The sequence below is a fragment of the Podarcis tiliguerta genome, assembly GCF_965153285.1.
Source record: "Podarcis tiliguerta genome assembly, chromosome: 8".
NCBI lineage: Eukaryota > Metazoa > Chordata > Lepidosauria > Squamata > Lacertidae > Podarcis > Podarcis tiliguerta.
This window is the reverse complement of record NC_139541.1, coordinates 21106671-21129252: the sequence shown is the minus strand read 5'-3', so window position 1 is coordinate 21129252 and position 22582 is coordinate 21106671. Positions and strand designations below refer to the sequence as shown.

The following is a 22582-nucleotide window of genomic DNA, read 5'->3' as shown; positions in this document are numbered from 1 at the left end:
CTTTTAGAAGACATCTAAAGGCAGCCCTGTTTAGGGAAGCTTTTAATGTTTAACAGGTTATTGTATTTTAGTGTTTTGCTGGAAACCGCCCAGAGTGGCTGGGGAAACCCAGCCAGATGGGCGGGGTATAAATAATAAATTATTATTATTATTATTATTATTATTATTATTATTATTATTATTATTATTATTTGGTCCCTGGAAAGTTTTACAGAAGAAAATGTGAAGCTTGAGCTAAATAGGTTTCCTTGTCCCTTGCTTTGGAAGCTCAAAGTGTTGCATTGCGTTGCTTTTCATTTTTCAATCTCTTACTAGAAAAGCTAAATGTCTACCGATATTTCATTTACTGTTTGTCTCAAGCATAAAACTTATTGCAGTAAGATGCTATATGAATACTTTTGAGTTCACGGATTGATTCGTTGCGCAGGCAGGTGGCACAAAGAGAAGGGCAGGTTTATACCATCACCAGCCCTCGACCAAATACCCTGCTTCTGCACCCACGCTAGCTATTGTTTCTTTTTTGATGGCATAATTTTAACATTCAGAGGTACACAAACATTCGCGAAACAGATGCTTGCAGACTTGGCTGTAACTCAGGAACAGCCCAGGCACAATTCCAGCACTGAATAATACGTCTTGCTCTTATGACCTAATTCATCAACACTGTGTTCTGGGTGGGGAAAAGAATATCTTGTTAACCGGAAAAGAGCTATATATTGAGGGAGGGGGGAAAGACTAAATAAAGACTTAGCTTTCTATTTTCTGCAAACCTCTGACTTTTTGAGAGCCACTGATAAGGGCTGTATGGCATGGACATAGCCTGGCTCCTTGGTTGCCCAATCTCACCTTCCACTGACAAGTCACAGAAATGTAGAAGCCGCTGTGGTGTAGTGGTTAGAGTGTTGGACTAGACAGAACCTGGGAGAGCAGGGTTTGAATCCCGACTTGGTCTTGAAGCTCTCATTGGATGACCTCAGACCAATCACTGTGTCTCAGCCTTACCTACCTCACAGTGTTGTTGTGAGGATAAAATGGGTAGTTGGAGCGTGATCTCCTGGGAGGAAAGGTGAGCAACAGACAATATAAAATAAATGGCTTTGATGTGGCACCATCCCTCAACTGTCTCATTTGCCCTTGCGTTACCTCCAAAGCCTTCTGGGTCACTATCGAGCTCTTGGCTGAGCAAGCGGGCTTCTGGCAACCCCTTTCTTTGCCTTCATTAAATGCTACAGCTGAAGTTAGGCATGTAAGTGTCAGTTAAGGGTCCCTGCTTGCTTGAAACGTTGGATAAATTTTTGGGGAAAAACAAATGAGTTTGAGAAGGCAACGGAAAGGGCGCTAGCTCAGTTCCAAAGCATCCGCTGTGCATGGAGAAGGTCACAATTTCAACACCCAGATAGGCCCCTGCCAGAAGCCCTGGAGAGCAGCTGCCCACCAGTGTGGATAAATGGGAGCTAGATGAACCAATGGTTTGGCTTAGTAAAAAGCAACACTTTATGTTCTTAGCAATTTCTTGCTTTCACAAGGCTCTTTTCCTCTATTGTCCTTCTTGTCAGTACTTAGAACTTTCCCACCAGACAAATCCACACTCTGACTTCACATCCTGGATCCACACTCTGACTTCGCATCCTGCTTATATTGGTCTAACACCTCATCCAGCTGATGAATGTGGACCGGTTATTTGTCTACTCCTCTCTCTCTCTTACTTCCCCCTCTGTCCTTGCCCTTTTCTACACAATATTTATTGATGTGTTCACACATTGTGGGTCCTTTTCCACTTACTTTTTTTTTATAGTGGCAGAGCGGCCGTCTGATCTAAAATCTTTAATAGTGGATTTGTAGCTGATTTGTCTCCACCACTGATTTTATCTTCCTTTTTGAACCTTCCCTGGTGTCAAGATCCTTGGTTGAGCACCTTTTCTCGGTCCCATCAACATCAGAGGCAGAGTTGATGGTGACATGAAAGTGCCTTTTCTGTGGCTGCTCCCAGTTTGTGGAATTATCTGTGTTCAGTGTGAACGTGTACATGATGCTGCCATGACTTACTGTGGTTAACAGTTGGCCAATGGATCCCATTGGATCAGTGGATCAAATTTGACCAACAGACCACTATGTCCTTGGATACACATTGGACTGGATCCAGAATAAGTTGGACAAATTTACTTTCCACTGAAATCAATAGAACTTTACTTACAGCTAACTTACTCTATTGATTTGAAACAAGACTTTTAACCCATTCTAACCAGATCAACACCAAGCTCAGCCCACCTCAGAGCTTTCTGAAGACTGGCTCCTCTATCCCAGCATTTTAGAAACATACTTTTTGATCACCATTGACAGTTCATTTCATCTCAATACAAAGACATTTCATTAGATCTAAAAAAGGATAGGCACACCAGTGTATTTCTGCACTGTGTCAATTTCAGACATTTAAGGCCATTCCATCACATTGCTGCATGAATCTGGGAATTAAAGGACTGCATACAAACATTTCTATTTACATATTGCAAAGCAGCATTTAAATATGTGATTATCTCAAGGTATGTACATCTCTAAAATATTATTTTAATGTACCTGTTTGCTTATTTTTGAGCCATGAACTGTATCACAAAATTCAGAAAAGTGCAAATTCTACATCCTTTGATCTGGGTGGTGCAACTTAGGTTGGGATCACTTAAAAACAAGGGCCAAAGGAAATTCTCCCTTCTTAGTCTGAAAAGCAGTGGCAGGAATATTAGTAGAAGAATCTAATTGGCTCAGTTTTTAGCACTCATTTTCCTGGAGGAGGGGGGGGGAGTCTCAACGTCTCCCCACACCCCTTTCTCCTGCTGCAAAACTCTGGTTTAAGAGATCTTAATAGGCCTTTCTGATGATATATATTTCCCTCCAAATGGTGCAGCACAATTCAATTAACTCAATATCAGGCACGCCTGATGATAAGTGACATTATTGATGTCACCATCTGGCTTGGATAATGCACGTATAAAATATGTACACTAAAACAACCCTTCTTCCAAATGCTATACTGGCCAGGAAAAAACAAATAAATGTTGCTCTGCTCCGTAGCCTAATCTCAGAGCATCTAAATAGGTTTCGCATTATGCAAGAGACAGCCGTTCCCATGCTGCTTTCTAGAAAAGTCTGCTCATTAGGCATATTCAACTTATGTCTCTACTCAAAAGCACCCCATGGAAGGAAGACCAGGAGCTGGCTATGGGGAGGTGGGAGGGGGGAGCTATGGCTCTATTTGATAGAGCACAAACATGGTAAACTTTCAGTATGGGCAAGCCTTTCTAATTATCCAGTCTTCACAGAAGTCGAGCAGGTCACCAGAGGGTGACCTTCCTCCACCCACCCTCTTGAAAGCCTGAAGGCATTCGCGAACACTGTCCCAATCACTGGTGCGGGCGGACGGGACCATGCTATAATATTACACCCCCCCCCTTAGGCAGCATTGCCCCAAGATTAAGAATGCATTGCCCCCTTAGACTCTAAAGGTTTAGACTAGACATGTGCTCAGTTATTAATTTTAGGCGTCTTCATCTATTTCCAGTATATTTACAGATTCTCCTTTGTTACTGATAATAGACCATTCCAGGAGCCTCAGAGAATGGGAAAACCTTTTGCTAGGCCATTACGGATGGCTGAATCTGTCCAATTTTTGTTGTTGTGTCCCTTGAGTTTCCTATACAGTGGTACCTCGCGTTAAGTACTTAATTCGTTCCGGAGGTCCGTTCTTAACCTGAAACTGTTCTTAACCTGAGGTACCACATTAGCTATTGGGGCCTCCTGCTGCTGCCGCATCGCCAGAGCACAATTTCTGTTCTCATCCTGAAGCAAAATTCTTAACCCAAGGTACTATTTCTGGGTTAGCGGAGTCTGTAACCTGAAGCGTCTGTAACCTGAAGCGTATGTAACCTGAGATGAGATGAGAACAGAAATTGTGCAGCAGCAGCGCGGCAGCAGCGGGAGGCCCCATTAGCTAAAGTGGTACCTCAGGTTAAGAACAGTTTCAGGTTAAGAACGGACCTCCAGAATGAATTAAGTTCTTAACCCGAGGTACCACTGTACTGTTCTATAACCAGAGGTCTCAGGGCGGTTCACAGAACAAAATCAAAATATAAAACCACAAAATACATAATCAAAAGCAAAATAAAAGCAACAATCCAATACTCCCCCCCCAATTCAACAATGATGACAACTAAGCATTTCACATTTAATTTGTATTTCTTTGTATTTGTATTTCTTTTTCTCTCAAGGTACATATTTCTCAAGGTGTTTTAAAATTTCTAAATGTGTTTTGATTTTATTTTTTATCTGAGAACTGCCTTAGAACATTTGGAAAGGGGGGGGGCGAGAACAGATGCATAGCTATAAAACTGCAATTCTAACCCCACTTACAGGAAGTAAGCCCCATAGAATCCAATGTGATTTACTTCTGAGTAGACACGGGTGGGATTACACTGCAATTTTTGATTTTTATTTGCATTCATTGGGGGTGCCAATAGGGCCGGAATTTGTGTCAGAGCTCTCAAAGATCAACCTTCTCAAGCACTGCTTTGGGTCAAGCCCATGGATAAGTCTGCATTTTACCTCCAATGAAATGTGTCCTGTGTGCATTTCCCCCATAGAAAACATTACCGGAACATATTATGAAACACCATGTTTTGTTAAAATGCCCTATTGTTACCTATTATTATTATTGTTGTTGTTATTAAATAACGAGTTTATATGCCGCCCTATACCCAGAGGTCTCTACCCTGAGCAGACCCATTGAAATTCACCAACCCAACTTACCCATGGGCACTGAATCCAATGGGTCTACTCTGAGTAGGACTAATATTGGCTAAAACACTGTTAGGAAACATTATGTCCCTCTCAAAAAACACATTTGCTCTCATTTTTGCAAGACAGTGATCCAAGCTTCTTTTCATTCAGCCCAAGGGGCCAGGACCTGATCAACTTTGGCAGAAACTCTCAGAGTTCACCCCCCCCCCATCCTTTCACTGCCATGCCAATATAGAGACCGTTACGTCACCCGCCAGTCTTTGCCCTGCTGCCTAAGTTAGAAATGCGGTTTTGGAATCCCAGGAGGGGCAGCGGTCCAAAATTTGTGGTGTTTTGTCTGCCGCTGGGGCTGGTGATTTAAGGTTTGTCAGAGAATGTCAGAAAGGCCAGGAGGCCGAGGGCTTCCTGATGATGGAGGATTTTCTTTCACATGACCTTCCTGAAGTTGATTTCGGGCCCCAGACAGCGCGGCCTTCAGCTTTGACAGGGGCCGGCTGGCAACAGACTCCTGAAAGCTCTCTGGGGGCCTTCTAGCATTCTTAAATGAAGAGGCTTGGGGGTGGGGGCTGTGTGCCTCTTAGGCATCCAGATTATTATTTCACAAGCAATCATCTGGGTAAGTGGGATAAGAGAGAGATGGGTCCATGTTAATGCCAACCATTTTGCTGTTCATTTCATTTTGTGACTGGCATGGGGGAAGGAATTCGTTTAGTTTGCCTTTTAGTGAATCTGCATGTCCCAAACTAATATGCAAACTGAAACACAGTTCTCTTTTGCAACTCACACCTTTTACAAATTTTGCAATGCATTTCTCAAACTAGGCAAAAAAAAATTAAAAATACTTATTTTGATTTTTTTTCGCTTTTACCAAAAATGCATTCTACTTGGGGAAATTTGCTTGGACAGATGGATATGCTAGGCAAAACTGTATACAAATGCATGCATGTTAGGAGAAATGTGCATTAAAGCACATTTATGAATGACTTTTTGTATGAGCCATTCCAGCTTTGTGAGCATTCATTTGCATTTCAGCAGGCAAATGCTCAGTTCAACCACCATTCTGAAACACACTATTTTTGAGTCATGGTTTTCTTTCAGTAAAGTGAGCCAGACAATCTGGGCACATGTGTTCATCAAAGGAGAGAGGAAGAAAGTATATAGAAATAGAGTGCTTGAGTTCCTTGTGGCAGAGGGAGCAAACATCAAGTGGGCCTTGCCCAACATGAATGAAAAAAGCCAAGCCAGTAGCATACAAATATTTCTTTTTAAATCCTAGTACTGCCCTCTGAAGGGGACTCAAGAAAGTGATGACAAGCCAGAGGGCCTTTTCAGTTGTGGCTCCCTATTTATGGAATGCTCTCCCCAGTGAGGTCCACCTAGTGCCATCACGGACTCCTATTCAATGCCACTATATACAGTTTTTCCTAGCATACATATTTTTGGCAAGTTTAAAGCACACTTTCCCCTAAAATGCATTTCTCACACTCATTTGTTTTGGTGGAGAACTGCACCACAAAATTCAGAGAAGTGTGCATTTCAAAAGAGAGCACTGTTTTGATTTGCATATTGTTTCCAGAAGTGCAGATTAGGGAAGGCTGCATTGAAATGCAAACAGGTCTGAATTTCTTTCCCTTCTCTAGCTATTTGTGCTCATATTTGTTTTTCTTTGAGTGCTCGGAGCACCCTCAAAAGGCAACATATAACACTGAGCACCAGGGAGCAACACAAAAAATGCATTGGTGTGTTCAGGAACAAGGGTGGAAAGTTCAATTTCGGTCAACCTGGACAGTCCAGGTCCATGAACTTTCCTTGACCAGCTTCCGTGCTCCCATTTGGAATGACAAGGCCAAATATCCAGTAATTAAGAATCAATAGCTTCTTAGTGCACGTGCCAATTAATCAGGCCGTGGTAAGGAGATTAACACTTCTCCACAAGAGTTTTCTCCCATCTTTATCTCCGAGAAACTCCACTGAATCGAGCAGAAGCAGTTGGTGGCTCGAGTCCTTGGTAACAGCTTGGGTTTTCAATATTGTCAATACCATAATGATGTAGGTGATTAACCGTCCATTGGCAAAGCCCTTTCCCCTCTCTGTTAATGCAAATAAATGGATGAGGGCAGAGCACCCTTTAGATCATTAGCATGGCAACCTTTTTGTAAAATCAAGTTGATCTTGCTTGCTACCTCTTTCCCAAAGCCCTTGGACACTCTTGTTGACCCCCCCCCCTTTTAAATTGCCTGGGTTGGCAGAGAGATGTGAAGCTAAATCAATTCTTCATTAGCTTAGAACCCAGTTTATATCTGCATATTTATGTAAGCCTTGTGATGCCAAGGGAATGAAGGATGGGTGTCAACACCATGCGAGTGAGATAACCGAAATGAACAAGCTAAAGGAACACAAATACAACATTACTTTCTTGTGGCATACCAGAGGGGTGAGCAGACCTCAAGTTTGCAGTATCTAACGTGTCACGTTTTGTTGCTAGAATCGACTGGCGCATGAGGCATTTGTGGTGACCGAACCAGATTCAAAATGGTGACTTGGAGGTGGAGCCAGTTGACCTACTGTACTCCATGAGTCATACAGGGATAGCCTCTGTATACAAGCAAGCATCTACCAATGTTTTATTGGGAACCAGGGATTCTAGCACTGCTTTCAATACTAGATCTGAGTTGGCAATCTGTTCACACAAAAATTCACCCTATGTTCTCCTGCCTAATGTCTAGCAATATGAGAGGGAGGGAGGGATAATAGACTCTTGTTAAGAGTTAGAAAGCCTTGCAGATCTACTGCAAATCACCCAGAGATCTACCAACAGATTCTTTTATAGCAACACTCCCTGCTGGAGGTGTAGGTGTCATAGCTGCACCAGAAGTCATATTCTTAATGGAAACAAGAGAACTGGAACTGTAAAAAAATATAATACTGGCATGAACTGCTCAACCTACAATTTCTTCTGGGGAGCAGGAGTTACCGCCCTTCCTGTTAAGACATGCACTGCTCAGCTCAGCTTTCAAACAATGCTCACAGAATATTTGACCAGTAATTTCTTTTAACAGGCCATCAACTAGCCATCTTGGTGTCTGTGGATCAGACCAGAGCTATGACATGGGACATTATATTATGTTTTGCCCTTGATAGAACTCCTCTAGAGATGGAATCCTCTATTCATTTCAGAATCTTCTAAAAGGTCAATCAGATTAGATGGAAATTAGATGGTTCCTGGCCAGTGTAGTCAAGCTTGTTATCTGTCATGTAGCTTTCAAGCAGTGATAAAATTACAGACTAATTTTTTTGCCCCCAACAGCATCAGCTGCCATGACTGAGTAAAAAAAGTAGATGTCAAACAGATGTCAGCAGGGTTGGTTATTCTTGGTGGCCACCTTCTGGCTGCCATATCCCACCCACAACAGGTGCTGTGTCATTCTGGGACGTTCAGTGGGTGTTTGTAAATGCTAGTACCCACATGGAGTGGTTGCTAATGATGTAGGAAGACACAGTTTTCTGTTTCGCTGCACACAGCACTGTTTCTTTTCTGCTGCAGCTCGGCTTCCACCAAAAACTACATTATTCGTCTTGCAGCTTGTTGTGGTGAAACTATGCAACTTACGTAATTTACGTGACAAATTATGCAGATTACATTGAAATGAATGGAGTAGAACAGGCTTCCTCAACCACGGCCCTCCAGATGTTTTTGGCCTATAACTCCCATGATCCCTAGCTAGCAGGACCAGTGGTCAGGGATGATGGGAATTGTAGTCTCAAAACATCTGGGGGGTCGAGGTTGAGGAAGCCTGGAGTAGAATAATGTAATGACAATGGGGGACGGGACACTGCAAATGGGGAAGCCTCGGTCAATTCTGTATCCTTTGTTGACTGAAAGCAACAACACCATGTACCAATCGGAAGGTGGTCAACTCTCCTCCTCTGGAAGTTTTTAAATAGAGGTTGGGTGGCCATTGATTAGGGATGAATTAGTTGTGATTCCTGCAATGCAGGGGGTTGGACTAGATGACCGTGGAATTCCCTTCCAACTCTATGATTTCCATTCCGGACAAGGGATGAATCAGCGAACATCAACAATTTATGTTTCTGTTTTTGTCAAAAGTCTCCAACATCATGTCATTCTTTTTCTGAATTCCCCAAATATGGGGAATGTTAAGGAGGAGAGTTTAAAACAAAAACCCCAAATGTATTGGGGTTTTTTTGCCCTTTACTTCCCCTACCAGAATTATGAAAATGGACTCTTTATTTCCCTTTTTGGAAATAGGGTTACAAAAATTGTGGTGGTATTTTTTTGGGGGGGGGTGTGGAGAGAGATTTTGGTTTGATCCCACCTTCAGCCCCAGTGTAGGACATTTGCTTGGGAATTGCCAGACATGTAAAGATCAAGATGGCAATTGTCGTTTGTCCGTTAAACTTTGTTCTGGAAGGCGTCCAGCGGCTGTTTTGCTCCTGCCTCTGCGTTCCATGCTTCATTTCAGGAAAATCAAGGATGCAAACTTCTTAGAGGTACTTAGTTTCCATGGTAACCTAAGCTGACCTCAACATTATTGTTCTCAAGAGGGGAACTGACTTTACTATATGTTCATTCACTGAATTAATGGACTCCTCGTTCTTTTACTAACGGTGGCCTAACAATGAAAAAAAGAGAGGGAGAGAGAAATGCTGGGTGTGTTTTTAAAAAAAAAAAATAAAGACACACACTCTCTCTCTCCCTCAGACAACTGTCCAGTCTTTTGTTGAAGGGCTTATTGCAATGAAGTGAGTCTATTTAAAGGGGGGGGGGGGAGAGAGAGATTATAAAAATCAACTCAAAGCTGCCTCTGTTGTGGCAGCTAAACACACTTTTATTTCATAGAGTCAGAAACTATAAAACAAGCAAATTGAAGTGCTGAACGAACCTGAAATACCACAGCAGAGTGTGTTGAAAGTGGATTTGAGATATAACAGATAGATATTGTTATACAGAAGGCTGTGATTCTTAGCCGCTATTGTTCAATTTGTTTCTTAAACCACAACTGGACCTTCACTCATTCCTCCATTTTTTAGTTTTTATTTTTGAACACAAGACCGATGTAAGAAATGTAAATAGACTTGGGAGTGAGATAACATAACTGTGGGTCACCATTGGGGAAGAGGAAAACCCCGTACTGCCCACATTTTAAAGTGAAACAACCTGATTTTTAGCTCCCGGACTAGAATGCAGTTATCAGGTGGAATGTGTACTTCTCGGCAGTTTCGATACAAAAGGTGATGTGTATGCTATGGGGGAAATGTATCACAATGCATCTTTTTTTTGGGGGGGGGAATGTAAATTAGATAAATAGATAGATAGATGAAAGATGATAGATATAGATAGATAGATAGATAGATAGATAGATAGATAGATAGATAGATAGATGAAAGATAGATAGAGGATAGATAGATTATTTACAAAATGCTTAATAAGGAAAAGGCATGATGAATAAATGCATTTCAGAGCATTTTTTATTTTAAAAATCCAAAAATGTGATGGAACAGTGCATGTGAACTAGTCCATGGTCAGGCCTGCATAACACATAGCTCTTCAACATTTCACAGTTATGCTTTTGGGGAACGGCCAGGGTTCGTTGTCAGAGCAACTGCTTTGCATGCAGGAGTTCAATCCCCAACATCTCCACTTAGGACTGAGGGGAGACCCAAAAAGGTCTTGTTTAACCCATAGCTGCAGCCCTGTATGCAAGCAGAAATCATCTCTCTCTCTCTCTCTCTCTCTCTCTCTCTCTCTGCTTTTCCAGTATGCAGCTTTACCTCTAGGTCACACATCACAGCAAACCCTGCCCTCAAAACTCAAGCTTTGTCCTTCTAACTATCTCAGAGCTGGAGGAAGTGTCCCACTCATTTGTTGTCTGGCCCAAAGCCCCCCTTTTTTGCTTTCTTAAAAGGGCCTGTCACCTTTCCCTTTGTTCTCTTTTAACACTTGCTGGCTCCAGGGGTTAAGTGTCTGGCACCCAGTTTAGCACCCTATACCTAGATTAAATTATAACACTTACTGGATCCAGGAATTTAGAGAAGTCTTGCACCCCACAAACTCATAATGTTATTTTAATCCTATTTATTCAAGAATTTTTTAGCATGCCAGTTAAGTGCTTTCTAAGTCAGAGGGTTTGCTGGCCAATGCAGACAGGCTTGTTACCTCTAGGTAAGGATGGAAGAAGGAGCTGGTTTCTGTTTTGCTGCCTTCACCGTCTGCAGCACTGTTTCAGTTCCACTGCAGTTCATCTCCCACCAAAACCTACATTGCTTGTCTCACTGTCTGCTGTGACGAAATCGCACAATTTGTGTAATTTATGTAATTACGCAAATTGCATTGTCGTTACATTATTGCACCCTATTCATTTCAAAGCAAAGGAAATGCAATGTAACTATGTATTGTCTGTGGAATAAAAACTACAATAACAGTGAATGTGAATCATATTTGCTAAATACATTCCCATTCTGGACGTGGGATGCGGAAGTAGACATGTGCAATTTCCGCTCCTGTTCATTCAGATTTCTCCAACATCTCTACTTATAGGCGCCCCAGCAGTGAAAAAACCAAGGCACTTTAAACAAAAACAAAAACCACACTAATTCATTTGAGGAACATTTCAGGTTTTGACAGCTTCTGAAAACGGATATGTTTAAACTCACCCTTTGACTGCCTTGTTTTGTGTGTGATTTATATGGCAATAGCCATTGGCTGCAAACACATAAAATCTGCCCGACTGATATTTTTAATAACACACCCTTCCCCAAATGGATATGTTCACAAGCACCGTAGCTTTGAATGCATACTTAAACAAAAAACCAAAAACCAAAAAAACAGGAGAAGAACTGAGAACATTTGATGCCAATAAGTGCAAGGAGTTTTTCAGAGGATATAAAATAAACATCATAGTTTGCTTTGCACAGCATTGGAACTACAGGGAATCTATGAACTTTGAGCAACTCAAGTTAAAATCTCTAGACCAAGTGTGTGTGTGTTTAGTACTGTTATTACAAACGTGGCAAAGGCCTTCGGCAAATTGGCCCAAGTCATAATTGCTCCACAAAAGACAGTTAACAGTTCCCCTGCTCTTCTCTAACTACCTTCCTGACTTCCCATTGAAGCCTAATTTCCCACTCCTTGAGGTCATCATTCATCAGCCCCTCAGATCCCACTGGGGAAGGCCCAGCAGACCTTTTCTCTCTCCCTTATAACCGGAGGCCTTTCCTTTTTTTTTGATGGCCCTGTCCTCTATAAAATGTCTCCACTCTCTCCCAGTGGGGTGAGCTATGTTTATAATATCCAAATAATGATTTCACAAATTATCATAATTATCAATCAATCATCTTCTTTTGAACAATACCTTCTGCAAGTATCAGATGGCTTGGGTGACCTGTAGAGTTTGTGTGTGTGTGTGTGTGTGGTTGCGCAACATAAACAGAGAGAGATTTATTGGTTCCATGGCTGCTAATGCTTCTCTGCAATGACATTTAGTGAATTTGGGGATAAATCTGCCCCGATAACTGCCAGGCTTAGATATGGGATGCAGTTTCTCAGAGCTAAAGGATTCGGCTCATCAAAAGAATAAAAGTAACAACAACAACAAATGTTCCAAATTTCTATAAAGATGTGCCCCCCTTTTATTTATTTGCAATACAGTCTTCAACAGTCTCTAGCGCTCTTCAGGAAAACAAGGTCAGCATATATCAAAAGGGGCTTTCCCCACCAACGTGTTCACTGCATTTTGCATAGCCTTAATCACATTTATTACTTTAAAAAAGTATTCATAATGCAAACTCGAGCAGAAAGGAAAGGTCTATCATCTTAAAGATTGACTCTCTCTCTGTATTATTTTTTTAAAAGACAATGTTATCTCTCGGTCTCCCCACAGAGTTTCTCCTTGTTAATGGATAAATCTGGACTCGCCAGAAAGTCACAGAATAAATTCAGAGCCTCCCCCCCCACCCCCACCACCTTCTTGGGCAAATGTCTATCCTATTTGATTTTGATAAGACGGCTATTGAGCTTTAATAATGTTGCCTATCCATTTCAGCTGGCCCTTAACATGTCTCTTTATTTGTCCCTAAAGCCTCTTCAAGCAATGCCTTTTTATTACAAGTCTCTCCGCATGGTCTCTGGGGAGACGGGGTTGACAAAGAGTGATAGATAGATAACTCTATAGATTATCTCCCACAGCTGTTTTCCCTCCAGTAGCCCCCTTAGGCGATTCCCTCTAAGTAAACAGAGGCTAAAGGGGGGGGGGGGGGAGAGCATACTGGAGAAAGATGTCTTCCAAGGTTCTTTAGTCATCATGCTTGGGAAAAATAAAATTAAACAGCCTATACTAGACTGGCCTGTATGGATGCTTCTTTCTTCCATCTTCTCTGCAATTTTCAACCATTTTTCCCCCCCAGGGGAAAGAGGTCTTGCCTTGGAAATGGCTTATCATGCACTAGAAAAGTAGGGAGTGTGGTACCCTTTCTGACATTAGAAACAGAGAGGAAACAAAGCTGCCTTTAGGTTTATTTCCTCCCTCCCCAATTTGATCTACACCAGGGTTTCCCAGTCATTGTCGGACTACAACTCCCCTCATCCCTGGCTAGCAGGACCAGAGGTCAGGAATGATGGGAATTGTAGTCTAAAGAAACACCCAGAGACCCAAGTTTGGGAAACTCTGATTTATGTCATTCACTTGAGGGACATTACTACCTGGACCCTCTGCTCTTCCCAGCATTGCTCTGCAAGGAGCACACCTTGATTAAAAAAATCCATACAAAATGGGTGAAATACAATAGTAACCTTACTCAGAACAGACCCACTGAAGCCAGCGAAGAGGATTTAAGGATGTAAGAAGAGCTGTGCTGGATCAGGCATCCTGTTATCGCAGTGGCCAACCTATGGGAAGTCCATATGCAAGACCTGAGGGCAATGCCACCTCTCCCCACCTCCAATTTCCAGAGGCTAGTATTCAGAGACAAACTGTGTCCAACAGTGGAGGTAGTAAACATAGCCATCATGGCTAGTAGACATTTCATTAAGTCTTCATCTCTAGAATCTAAGCACCGCTTTGTGGCACCCCTTGCAGAAATCAAACATGACGGATTCTGCTCATACCTTTAGGGCAGAGAAAGGCACTGGTACAGGGTGATTTTTCATTCTTTACTCCTCTCCACTGTCTGGCGGGAGTTCCTTCTGTTTAGCACCAGGTTCCTTCACAAGCCATTAAGCTTAGACTTGAACTCTTTACCCTACTGCTTTGACCTCTGTTGGCCTGGCTTCAAAATCCGACTGGCCTTCAGCAAATTTATCACCTCATAAACCGCCGGTAGTGCTTCTTTACAATGTGTTTAGGCTAGAGCCTATGTCAAATATTGTAATTGTCATAGTTTATGTTTGCAGTTGGTGGGGTGTGTGTGTGTGTGTGTGTGAATTAAGGCAGGAAAATGAGGAACCAACCCAACTGTGGATAGTGAATGTCCAGTTGGCCTTCTCTACTCCCTGCCACCTCCCTGTTCATTTCAGTTCAGTTCTGCATCCTTCTGCACACCTGCCCAGAAAAAGGCAACCAAACTTATCAAGGCCATGAAACAACATCCCTAAACGAAGAAAGGTTGGAGCATTTGGGAGTTTTGAGTTGAGAGAAAAGGTGTGCAAAAGATGACATGATAGAAGTGTACAATATTATGGAGGTCATGCAAGAAGGAGGTAGGGAAACATTTTCCTCCCTCTTTCATGACACTAGAACTCATGAGCATCCAATGTGAATTTGCTGTACCCATAAGTCCTGTACTTTTATTTCACTAATTGGTTTAATTGGTTTTTGCAGATCCTCTAAGTTGTTATATTTTAACAGACATAACCTGTTTCACCACATTCATGTTGCTCAAGTCTTTTTTACGGGCGTCATGGCAAAGTCTACATGAATATTTGCATGCATTTCTGTGCAAATTTCTCCTTTAAAAAAACCCCCGCATTATAGTATGCATTTCTGCTGCTGTTGTTGGAGAAGAGCACTGCAACATCGGGAACACTGCAAATCTTGTTGGATAGCTCTGTTTATTTATTTATAGCAAAAGAAATAAATAAATAACTTGTATGTGGCAATTACATTTTTAAAAAATCAAAGCGGTTTACAACAATTGTACACACACAATAAAAGCCACATAGTTAAAGATCACTGACTAGTTTATCTTAACTGCCCCCATAATCCCAATGGCAAAGAAAAGTTTTCAGCAAATGTTTAAAGGCCAATGTAGAAGACACCTGCTGAATCTTTACTGGAAGATGCCTGGGACCAATGACAGGAAAGGGGGCCTTCTTGATAGTTCCACCTCCCTCAGAAGTTTCTAGGGGTTTCCTGGAGGAGGGCCTTCTCTGTGGCAGCCCCCTAGGTCATGGAATCCCCTCCCCACAGAGGTACATCTGGAAACTTCACCATATAACTTTTGCTGAATGGTGAAGAAATGCATATTTACCATGACCTTTGACACCTAAGACGTGTGCTTTGACAGCCCCACCCTATTCCTACAAATGCCATCTGGTGATTTGTTAATTCAATACGATGAATTGTTGATTATTCTATATGATTTGTATTCGTAATGTTCCATTATGTTCTATCATGCTATTCTTATTTATTGTTTGTAAGCTGCTTTGGGATTCATTTGAATGAAAAGCAGCATAGAAACGGAGTAAATCAAATCAATCAATCATTTTTAATTTTTAATTGTTATAACCTGCCCTCAGACCTGCTGATCAAGGGTAGGTCATAAATTTAACAGCAGCAGCAGCTCAGTTTCATGTCAAATGAACCATCACTTTGAGAAATGCAAATTAGGTAGGTTCACATTAAAAAAAAAAATCAAAATAAAAAATTGTATGTGTGCCTCATTGCAATAACAAGCATTTAGAGATGAGCTCACATTGACTGGGTACAAATGGAATGGGACTTATTGCTAACACGTCATGAGAAAGTCCAGGAAAACTGCAAAGTGTCTTCTAAAACAAGGAGGAAGGGATTCCATTTTGGGGGGTGATAAATGAGGTTATGATAATAAGGACTGTCCCCACATGGCTTGGGATAATAAGAGCCCTCCGAGGTCCAGACAAATGGCCGATGAGTTATGAGATGAACAAGGTAAAAAGTTCAGCACTACTGCAAGGTCACAGGGTGGTCAACAGAGGGCATTTCATGTGGGACATCCTACCCCCCAGCCCTCAAGTTTAGTTTCTAAAGGAAAAGATTATTTGCCTCATCTCATCCTGGAGAGAATTGGAATAGACTGTGTTGCATATAGATATGTCTATGTATCTCTTTTCAAACTGCCTCTGGAGCCAGCCAGATCTAGAGTTTCACAATGTTTGGCAGAAGCTGCCCGGGTGTTTCGTTTTAACTTTCAGAGCTCAGAAAGTGTCATTAACAAGACAGCCATACAAAGGGGGCAGGGAGAGAGTTGCTCTAGTTTTCAATCTGAAACAGCAATGGTTTCTTAAAAGGAAGTCTCTGGAGGTATGCTACCGAAAATATGGGGTTTCATAAAAAAGAAAATAAGCCAAAGTGAAGCACAGAAAGAACACCTTTAGGCAAACACATGTTGCCGTTGCCTAGATAGGTGATGTAACGATTTGGCTTAATTCAATAAATAGGCAATAGTAAGCAGGGCTGCTGTGAGATCCCATGTAACCCTGCTAGCATTGTCAGATTAGAATATATTTTGGGCACATTCATACTGCTTTAAAAAGTCATGGCTCCCCCCAAAGAGTCCGGAGAGTTGTGGTTTGCTAAGTATTGAATTGATGCTTTTGAATTATGGTGCTGGAGGAGACTCTTGAGAGTCCCATGGACTGCAAGAAGATCAAACCTATCTATTGTCAAGGAAATCAGCCCTGAGTGCTCACCGGAAGGACAGATCCTGAAGCGGAGGCTCCAATACTTTGGCCACCTCATGAGAAGAGAAGATTCCCTGGAAAAGACCCTGATGTTGGGAAAGATGGAGGGCATAAGGAGAAGGGGACAACAGAGGACGAGATGGTTGGACAGTGTTCTCAAAGCTACCAGCATGAGTTTGACCAAACTACAGGAGGCAGTGGAAGACAGGAGTGCCTGGCGTGCTCTGGTCCATGGGGTCATGAAGAGTCGGACACGACTAAACGACTAAGCAACAACAACAACAAGTATTGTAGTGCTGTAAATGTATGGTGTGAATGTGGCTGTGGCTGTGGTGTGACCTCTAAAACTCATGTCCAATTTAAACAACAACAACACAGTACTAAGGGCTAGAAAGACAGCAAGATTCAGGATTCTCTGTCACCAAAATCTGACAGGCGTGATGCCTGACTCATTGGAATCTGCCAGTCCCCGTCCGCAGATCACCCAAAGCTACAATATTCCCACCACTGGTTCAGTAGCATATTCCAGGTTCTGCCCATGAATCAGCAACATCTGCAAAGCTCCACACATGATACAGCAGAATCTGCCAGGCCCTGCCCATGGCTTGACAATCTAGCCTACAAGGAAGTGCCCTGGCCCCAACTCCCTTAGTTTGAAAAGTAACCACACTGAAAATGCAGACTCACTGCCACCGGGACATTTGCCAAAAGTGGTGTTCTGGACTGGAGCTCTGCATCCAGATTTCCATCCTCCTGGCTTACTGCAGTGACCGTGTCACCAGCAAAGTAGCCTTTGGAAGGAGCTGTGTAGCTGATTTTCAGTTGTTTGGGCCTTGGGTGGAGAAGGTTTTCACTGATACCAGGTCATGGATACAGTTGTGGCGATCACACAGGGTCCCTGGACATTTCACCGTCTATTGATCCCTGTGCCACCACTTTATTTCTCGCTGCCACCACCCAGGCCCTACCTGGTAAAATTCTTAGTCCAGTCAGGGTTAAATTGGAACATAAACGTCTGCTTATTTATTGCAGTTTAACAAGCGTGTGGTTTCATAAATGGCATCAGTCAATTACAATCATGGGGTGCCTATCAGACCTATAACTTCCGCTACCTGCTGTCACTCAATAACCACCGCTCAGATATTTACTTGTCTTCCTAGCTCCTAGCTGTTCCTGACAGCTTATTTCGCTACACTAACTCAACCTAATCACAGACTCTATCCCCATTCACTCCCACTCCAACCAACCACCAACTCCCAATGAACTTCTCCCTTCGCCCCACCCAGAGCTGGTTTTATAGTCCCTCTGACTCCACCCCCAGGTTCTGATTGGGTAACCTGTTTAACTATTTCACCTCCAGCACTCTCATATGTTACCGTCACAACAGCCCCCTTCCAGCATGTATAGCTGACCACATGGTTTTGAAGAGTTCCGAGAGACTAAAATTTTAGGCAAAGCATTTGCCTCCACAGAGTGGACTCAAAACCTATTTATAACAAACAATTTTATTTTCAGTGCCACAGAGGATTTCTGAACTTTTGTCCAGCTTGACCCAGAACTGAGGCCTACCTGCAAATCTGTCTTTCTGTCTGCATGCTGAGCCCACAAACAACACACAAGCGGAACCCCCTGCAAAATAAATAGGGCATTCCTGTTCCAATATGCAAACAACGCGCTCAACAAATTTAGGTGGATATTCAGGAGACATATATCACACCCACTTCCTTGCCCCTGGAACAAGGAAGCAGTCTAGGTCCTGTCATAACCAAATACAGAAGTTGCACAACTTGGACAAGATCAAAAGGCATTTTTTCTCTCTCCTACCTTTTTAATGCAGCCAGCTTGCAAAGCTGTCTCAGGATCCGTAAGCATTTGCTGAAAGCAAAACAAAAACAAAGGTCACTTGGCAGATCTGGGGAGCAGTGAGACAATGCAAATCATATTGAAATAATACGAGTAAAAGTATGATTTTAGACTGGGAAACAAGCATACAATGATTTGCATACAGCGATGGCACTAGGAATGGGTGAATCTGTCAGTTTGGGTATCTTGTTTTTCATAACTTAAGCTCTGATTTCCACATTTCCTCTTAATATACGCATTTTCATTGTGTGAAGTTTTGCACACAATGCACGCAAAACCATTTCTCCTAACATGCAACACTGTTTTGTATATTATCTTCATTAATATAGGCATTCATTTGCACGCTTTACCATAACATATATATGTATGTGTGTTTCTGCAGACATTGCTTGGCTAGAGAACAGCATTACAAAATTCAGAGACGGGCCAAGTTCAAAGAGGGCTGTGTTTCAGTTTGCATAGCGCTTCAGAAACTGAATTAGGTTGATTCACTTTTAAATGCAAACCGAATTGGATTCCTCCCCAGTCTCTAGATGGAACGCAAGGAGGGTAAAACCAGGCATTCAAACTGAACAGAGAATTCCAGGGATGGGGGAATCAATCTAATTCTCATTTGACATATGTTCCCCTCCCACTGCAGTCCATTCCATTCAATTTCTACATCAATCTAAAATGCACACTAAAAAAATAAATAAATCACTCCATTCAAAAGCACCCTTAAGGGGATAAGCAGAACAATATGAACATGTCAACTAGCATGTTATCTATCTCATGGTATATAAATGCATGCAATTTGTTGCTTAAAGACTCCTGTCCCAAGCTTGATTTTCACCTCTGCCATGACCTACCAAGTGGTCTTCAGAAAGCCCCTCATTCTCATACTCTTTCCTATCAACACAGGAATGACAATATGCCTGGAACTTGGGGGATTGCAGGAAGGATTATTTGTTTATAAGCACAACAGGGTTGTTGTGATAAACTAAACAGGTGATGCGCAAACATGAACTATCCCATTTGATTGCTTGCAAAAAGGATCAGGGCACCAGAGATGTGCTGCAAGCATGCAGAATCATGGCAGAGCTCAGTATGACTATGGATCGTATCCAATGCTATTCCTACTCAGAGGAGACCCAGTGACGTTAATGGACATGACTAACTTAGATTCACGGGACGCGGGTGGCGCTGTGGGTTAAAGCCTCAGCGCCTAGGGCTTGCCGATCGAAAGGTTGGCGGTTCGAATCCCCGTGGCGGTGTGCGCTCCCGTTGTTCGATCCCAGCACCTGCCAACCTAGCAGTTCGAAAGCACCCTCGGGTGCAAGCAGATAAATAGGGACCGCTTACTAGCGGGAAGGTAAACAGCCTTTCTGTGTGTGGCTCTGGCTCGCCAGAGCAGCGATGTCACGCTGGCCACGTGACCCGGAAGTGTCTTCGGACAGCGCTGGCCCCCGGCCTCTTTGAGTGAGATGGGCGCACAACCCTAGAGTCTGTCAAGACTGGCCCGTACGGGCAGGGGTACCTTTACCTTTACCTTTAACTTAGATTCACTGCTTTCAACAGGTCCACTCTCAGGAGAGTTTTGTCAGAGACAAACCCATGTTGCTTCAGGAAAGAACAGGAAGCCCTTTATACTACAGTGGTACCTTGGGTTACAGACGCTTCAGGTTACAGACACTTCAGGTTACAGACTCCACTAGCCCAAAAATACTACCTTGGCTTAAGAACTTTGCTTCAGGATGAGAACAGAAATTGTGCGGCGGCAGCACGGCGGCAGTGGGAGGCCCCATTAGCTAAAGTGGTACCTCAGGTTAAGAACAGTTTCAGGTTAAGAACGGAAACGGACCTCCAGAACAAATTAAGTTCTTAACCCAAGGTACCACTGTACTTCATTGGTCCAGGTGGATCCAATGGTGAATATGGATGGGTGAAGTCGGTCCAGAGTCTCATGGTTCTTCAGTGAAAAGCAGCCACCTACAGTTTGGTGACATGGGGAATCTGTACAGAGCCAACAGTGGCACCCTCACTGCCACATACTGAACCCATGCAGTTAGGAGCAGATTTGATTGCCACAACTGGAGAAAAGAAACAGGCAACAGCCATTTGAGGCAAAACCTGTTCTTTGCCCACTAACTGTGGTGCCATTTAAACTCCCTTCATTGGGGATGGTGCACTGGGAATAATGTGTCCATTCTAGTTGCTTTGCCTCTAAAAGGGATGTTGAAGAGCTGGGGAAAGGTTCAGAAAGGGATAGCCAAAATGATCAAGAGGTTGGAGCAACTCTCTTCTGAAGATAGGTCACAACATTGGGGGTTTGCTGGTTGTTTGTCTGTTTTTAGTGTAGGGAGAGGTGAGTAAGAGAAGGCCTGACGGAGGTGGGCAAAATTATACATGGTGCTGTGATTGTGGAGAAAGTTTACCTCTCCTCCCTATACTAGAACTCAGGACATTCTGTGAAGCTGAATGCCTAAAGATTTATGGCAGACAGAAGAAAATGCTTCTGCACACAGCAGCACATAGCTTAGAGAAGTAGTGGTGGGTGCCAACTTGGCTGGCGTTGAAGGAGAATTAGACAAGTTCGTTGAGGCTATCAATGGCTTCTAATTATGATGGCTGTGTCCTACCTGGAGGAATCATGCCTCTGAATACCAGTTTCAGGGAATCACAGGTAGGGACAGTGCTGCTCTCCTCAGACCCTACTTACAGACTTCCCATCAGCCTCTGGCTGGGTAATGTGAGAACCCGAGAAGAACATAAGAGCCCTTTGGACCAGGCACAATTAGTTGAGTATCCTGTTCTCACACTGGCCAAGCAGATGTTTGTGGGAAACCCAAAAAAGTATGTTAGTTTAGATGGCACACTGGCCTGATCCAGCAGAACTCGGGTTGCATCCAACTAAGTTCTCCTCAGAACAAACCCATGTAAATTAAGGAACCTAAGTTAGCCGTGTCTATTAACTCGAAAGGATCTACTCTGAATTGGACTAGCAATGGCTACAACCCTTTCATGCTTTCACAGCGCCCTTCAGACATCTATTTACTTACTCTCTTGCACATAAATGTCTGCCATTTATTTCCATGGGGCCGATAAAGGTCTTCAATCAACGGAAAAGTTGTGGTGGAGCAAATCTACTCCCTACACCTAATCATGGGTGGTCCAGCCTCCACCAACACGGATCCCTTTGCCCCTCCTATCCTATAGATCATTGCCATACCCAGGGCCCACGTGTAGACATTCCCCTGGTTTCTTAATATTAACAGTAATCACTCATTATCATCGTCAGGATTTCAGACCTAAATATATTCGCTGTATTTTTCTTTCTTTCTGTTCCTTCCCTAATAACCCTCAATATTCTCTTTCCTTTTGGACACATTTGCACAGCTGTTTTCTGGGAAGCTCCTGCAATGGTTCCAAGATGTCTTTCTGGAGTCGTAGTAGCTAATTTGGAACTCACAGACTACTCCAGCTATTTCTTCTCTCTCTCTCTCTCCCACCCCCGTTTTCCAGGGTGGAACTCTGAGCTACAGAAGTCCTACACGTTCTGCCCAATAAATGTGCCAGCTGAGTGGGTCTGGCTCCATCTGTGTGTTTGCATGACCCGGCCTGGGTAAGGCCGCCCAATTTCCTAAGTTCAAATATGTTGGCAGGGCTTTTCCCCGAGCTCAGCTGTGACAACAAAGTGTCAGATTTTAAATATGAAGGGTTTTCTAACCCCTCCAATGTTTTACGTTTCTTTTAATAGACACCAAAAATTGTGGTTTTGGAAAGCTGCGAAAAGCAAACAGGAGCGAAAGGTGAGCGCCGGAGGAACAAAGCAAAGTTTGTCGGGGGGAAATCAGCACTCCAGGCTGCATGCTAAATAGTTTTGCATGCCCCAATGCGAGCAGATGGGGCTGGTTCGATGGAGCAGAACCGAGCTGGGGTTTTAAAGGGAAAGGACAGACCTTCTGGGCCAGGCCAGCAGCCCACACTCAGCTTGTCAGCCCAATCAGGATATTCGGAAATTTAGGGAGAGTGTGAAATTTCTTCATTACAGTCTAA

At 43.0% G+C, this 22582-nt stretch overlaps 1 protein-coding gene across 6 annotated transcripts in view; it reads right to left on the bottom strand.

Moving 5' to 3' along the window:
- Positions 1-22582, bottom strand: part of PRDM16 (PR/SET domain 16) — a 445576-nt gene that overhangs the window by 182206 nt on the left and 240788 nt on the right. For all 6 annotated transcript variants that reach the window (XM_083452058.1, XM_083452060.1, XM_083452062.1 and 3 more), the window contains exon 3: positions 18509-18559. In XM_083452058.1, the coding sequence (XP_083308184.1) occupies positions 18509-18559 (51 nt within the window). The remainder of the gene's footprint in view (positions 1-18508; positions 18560-22582) is intronic.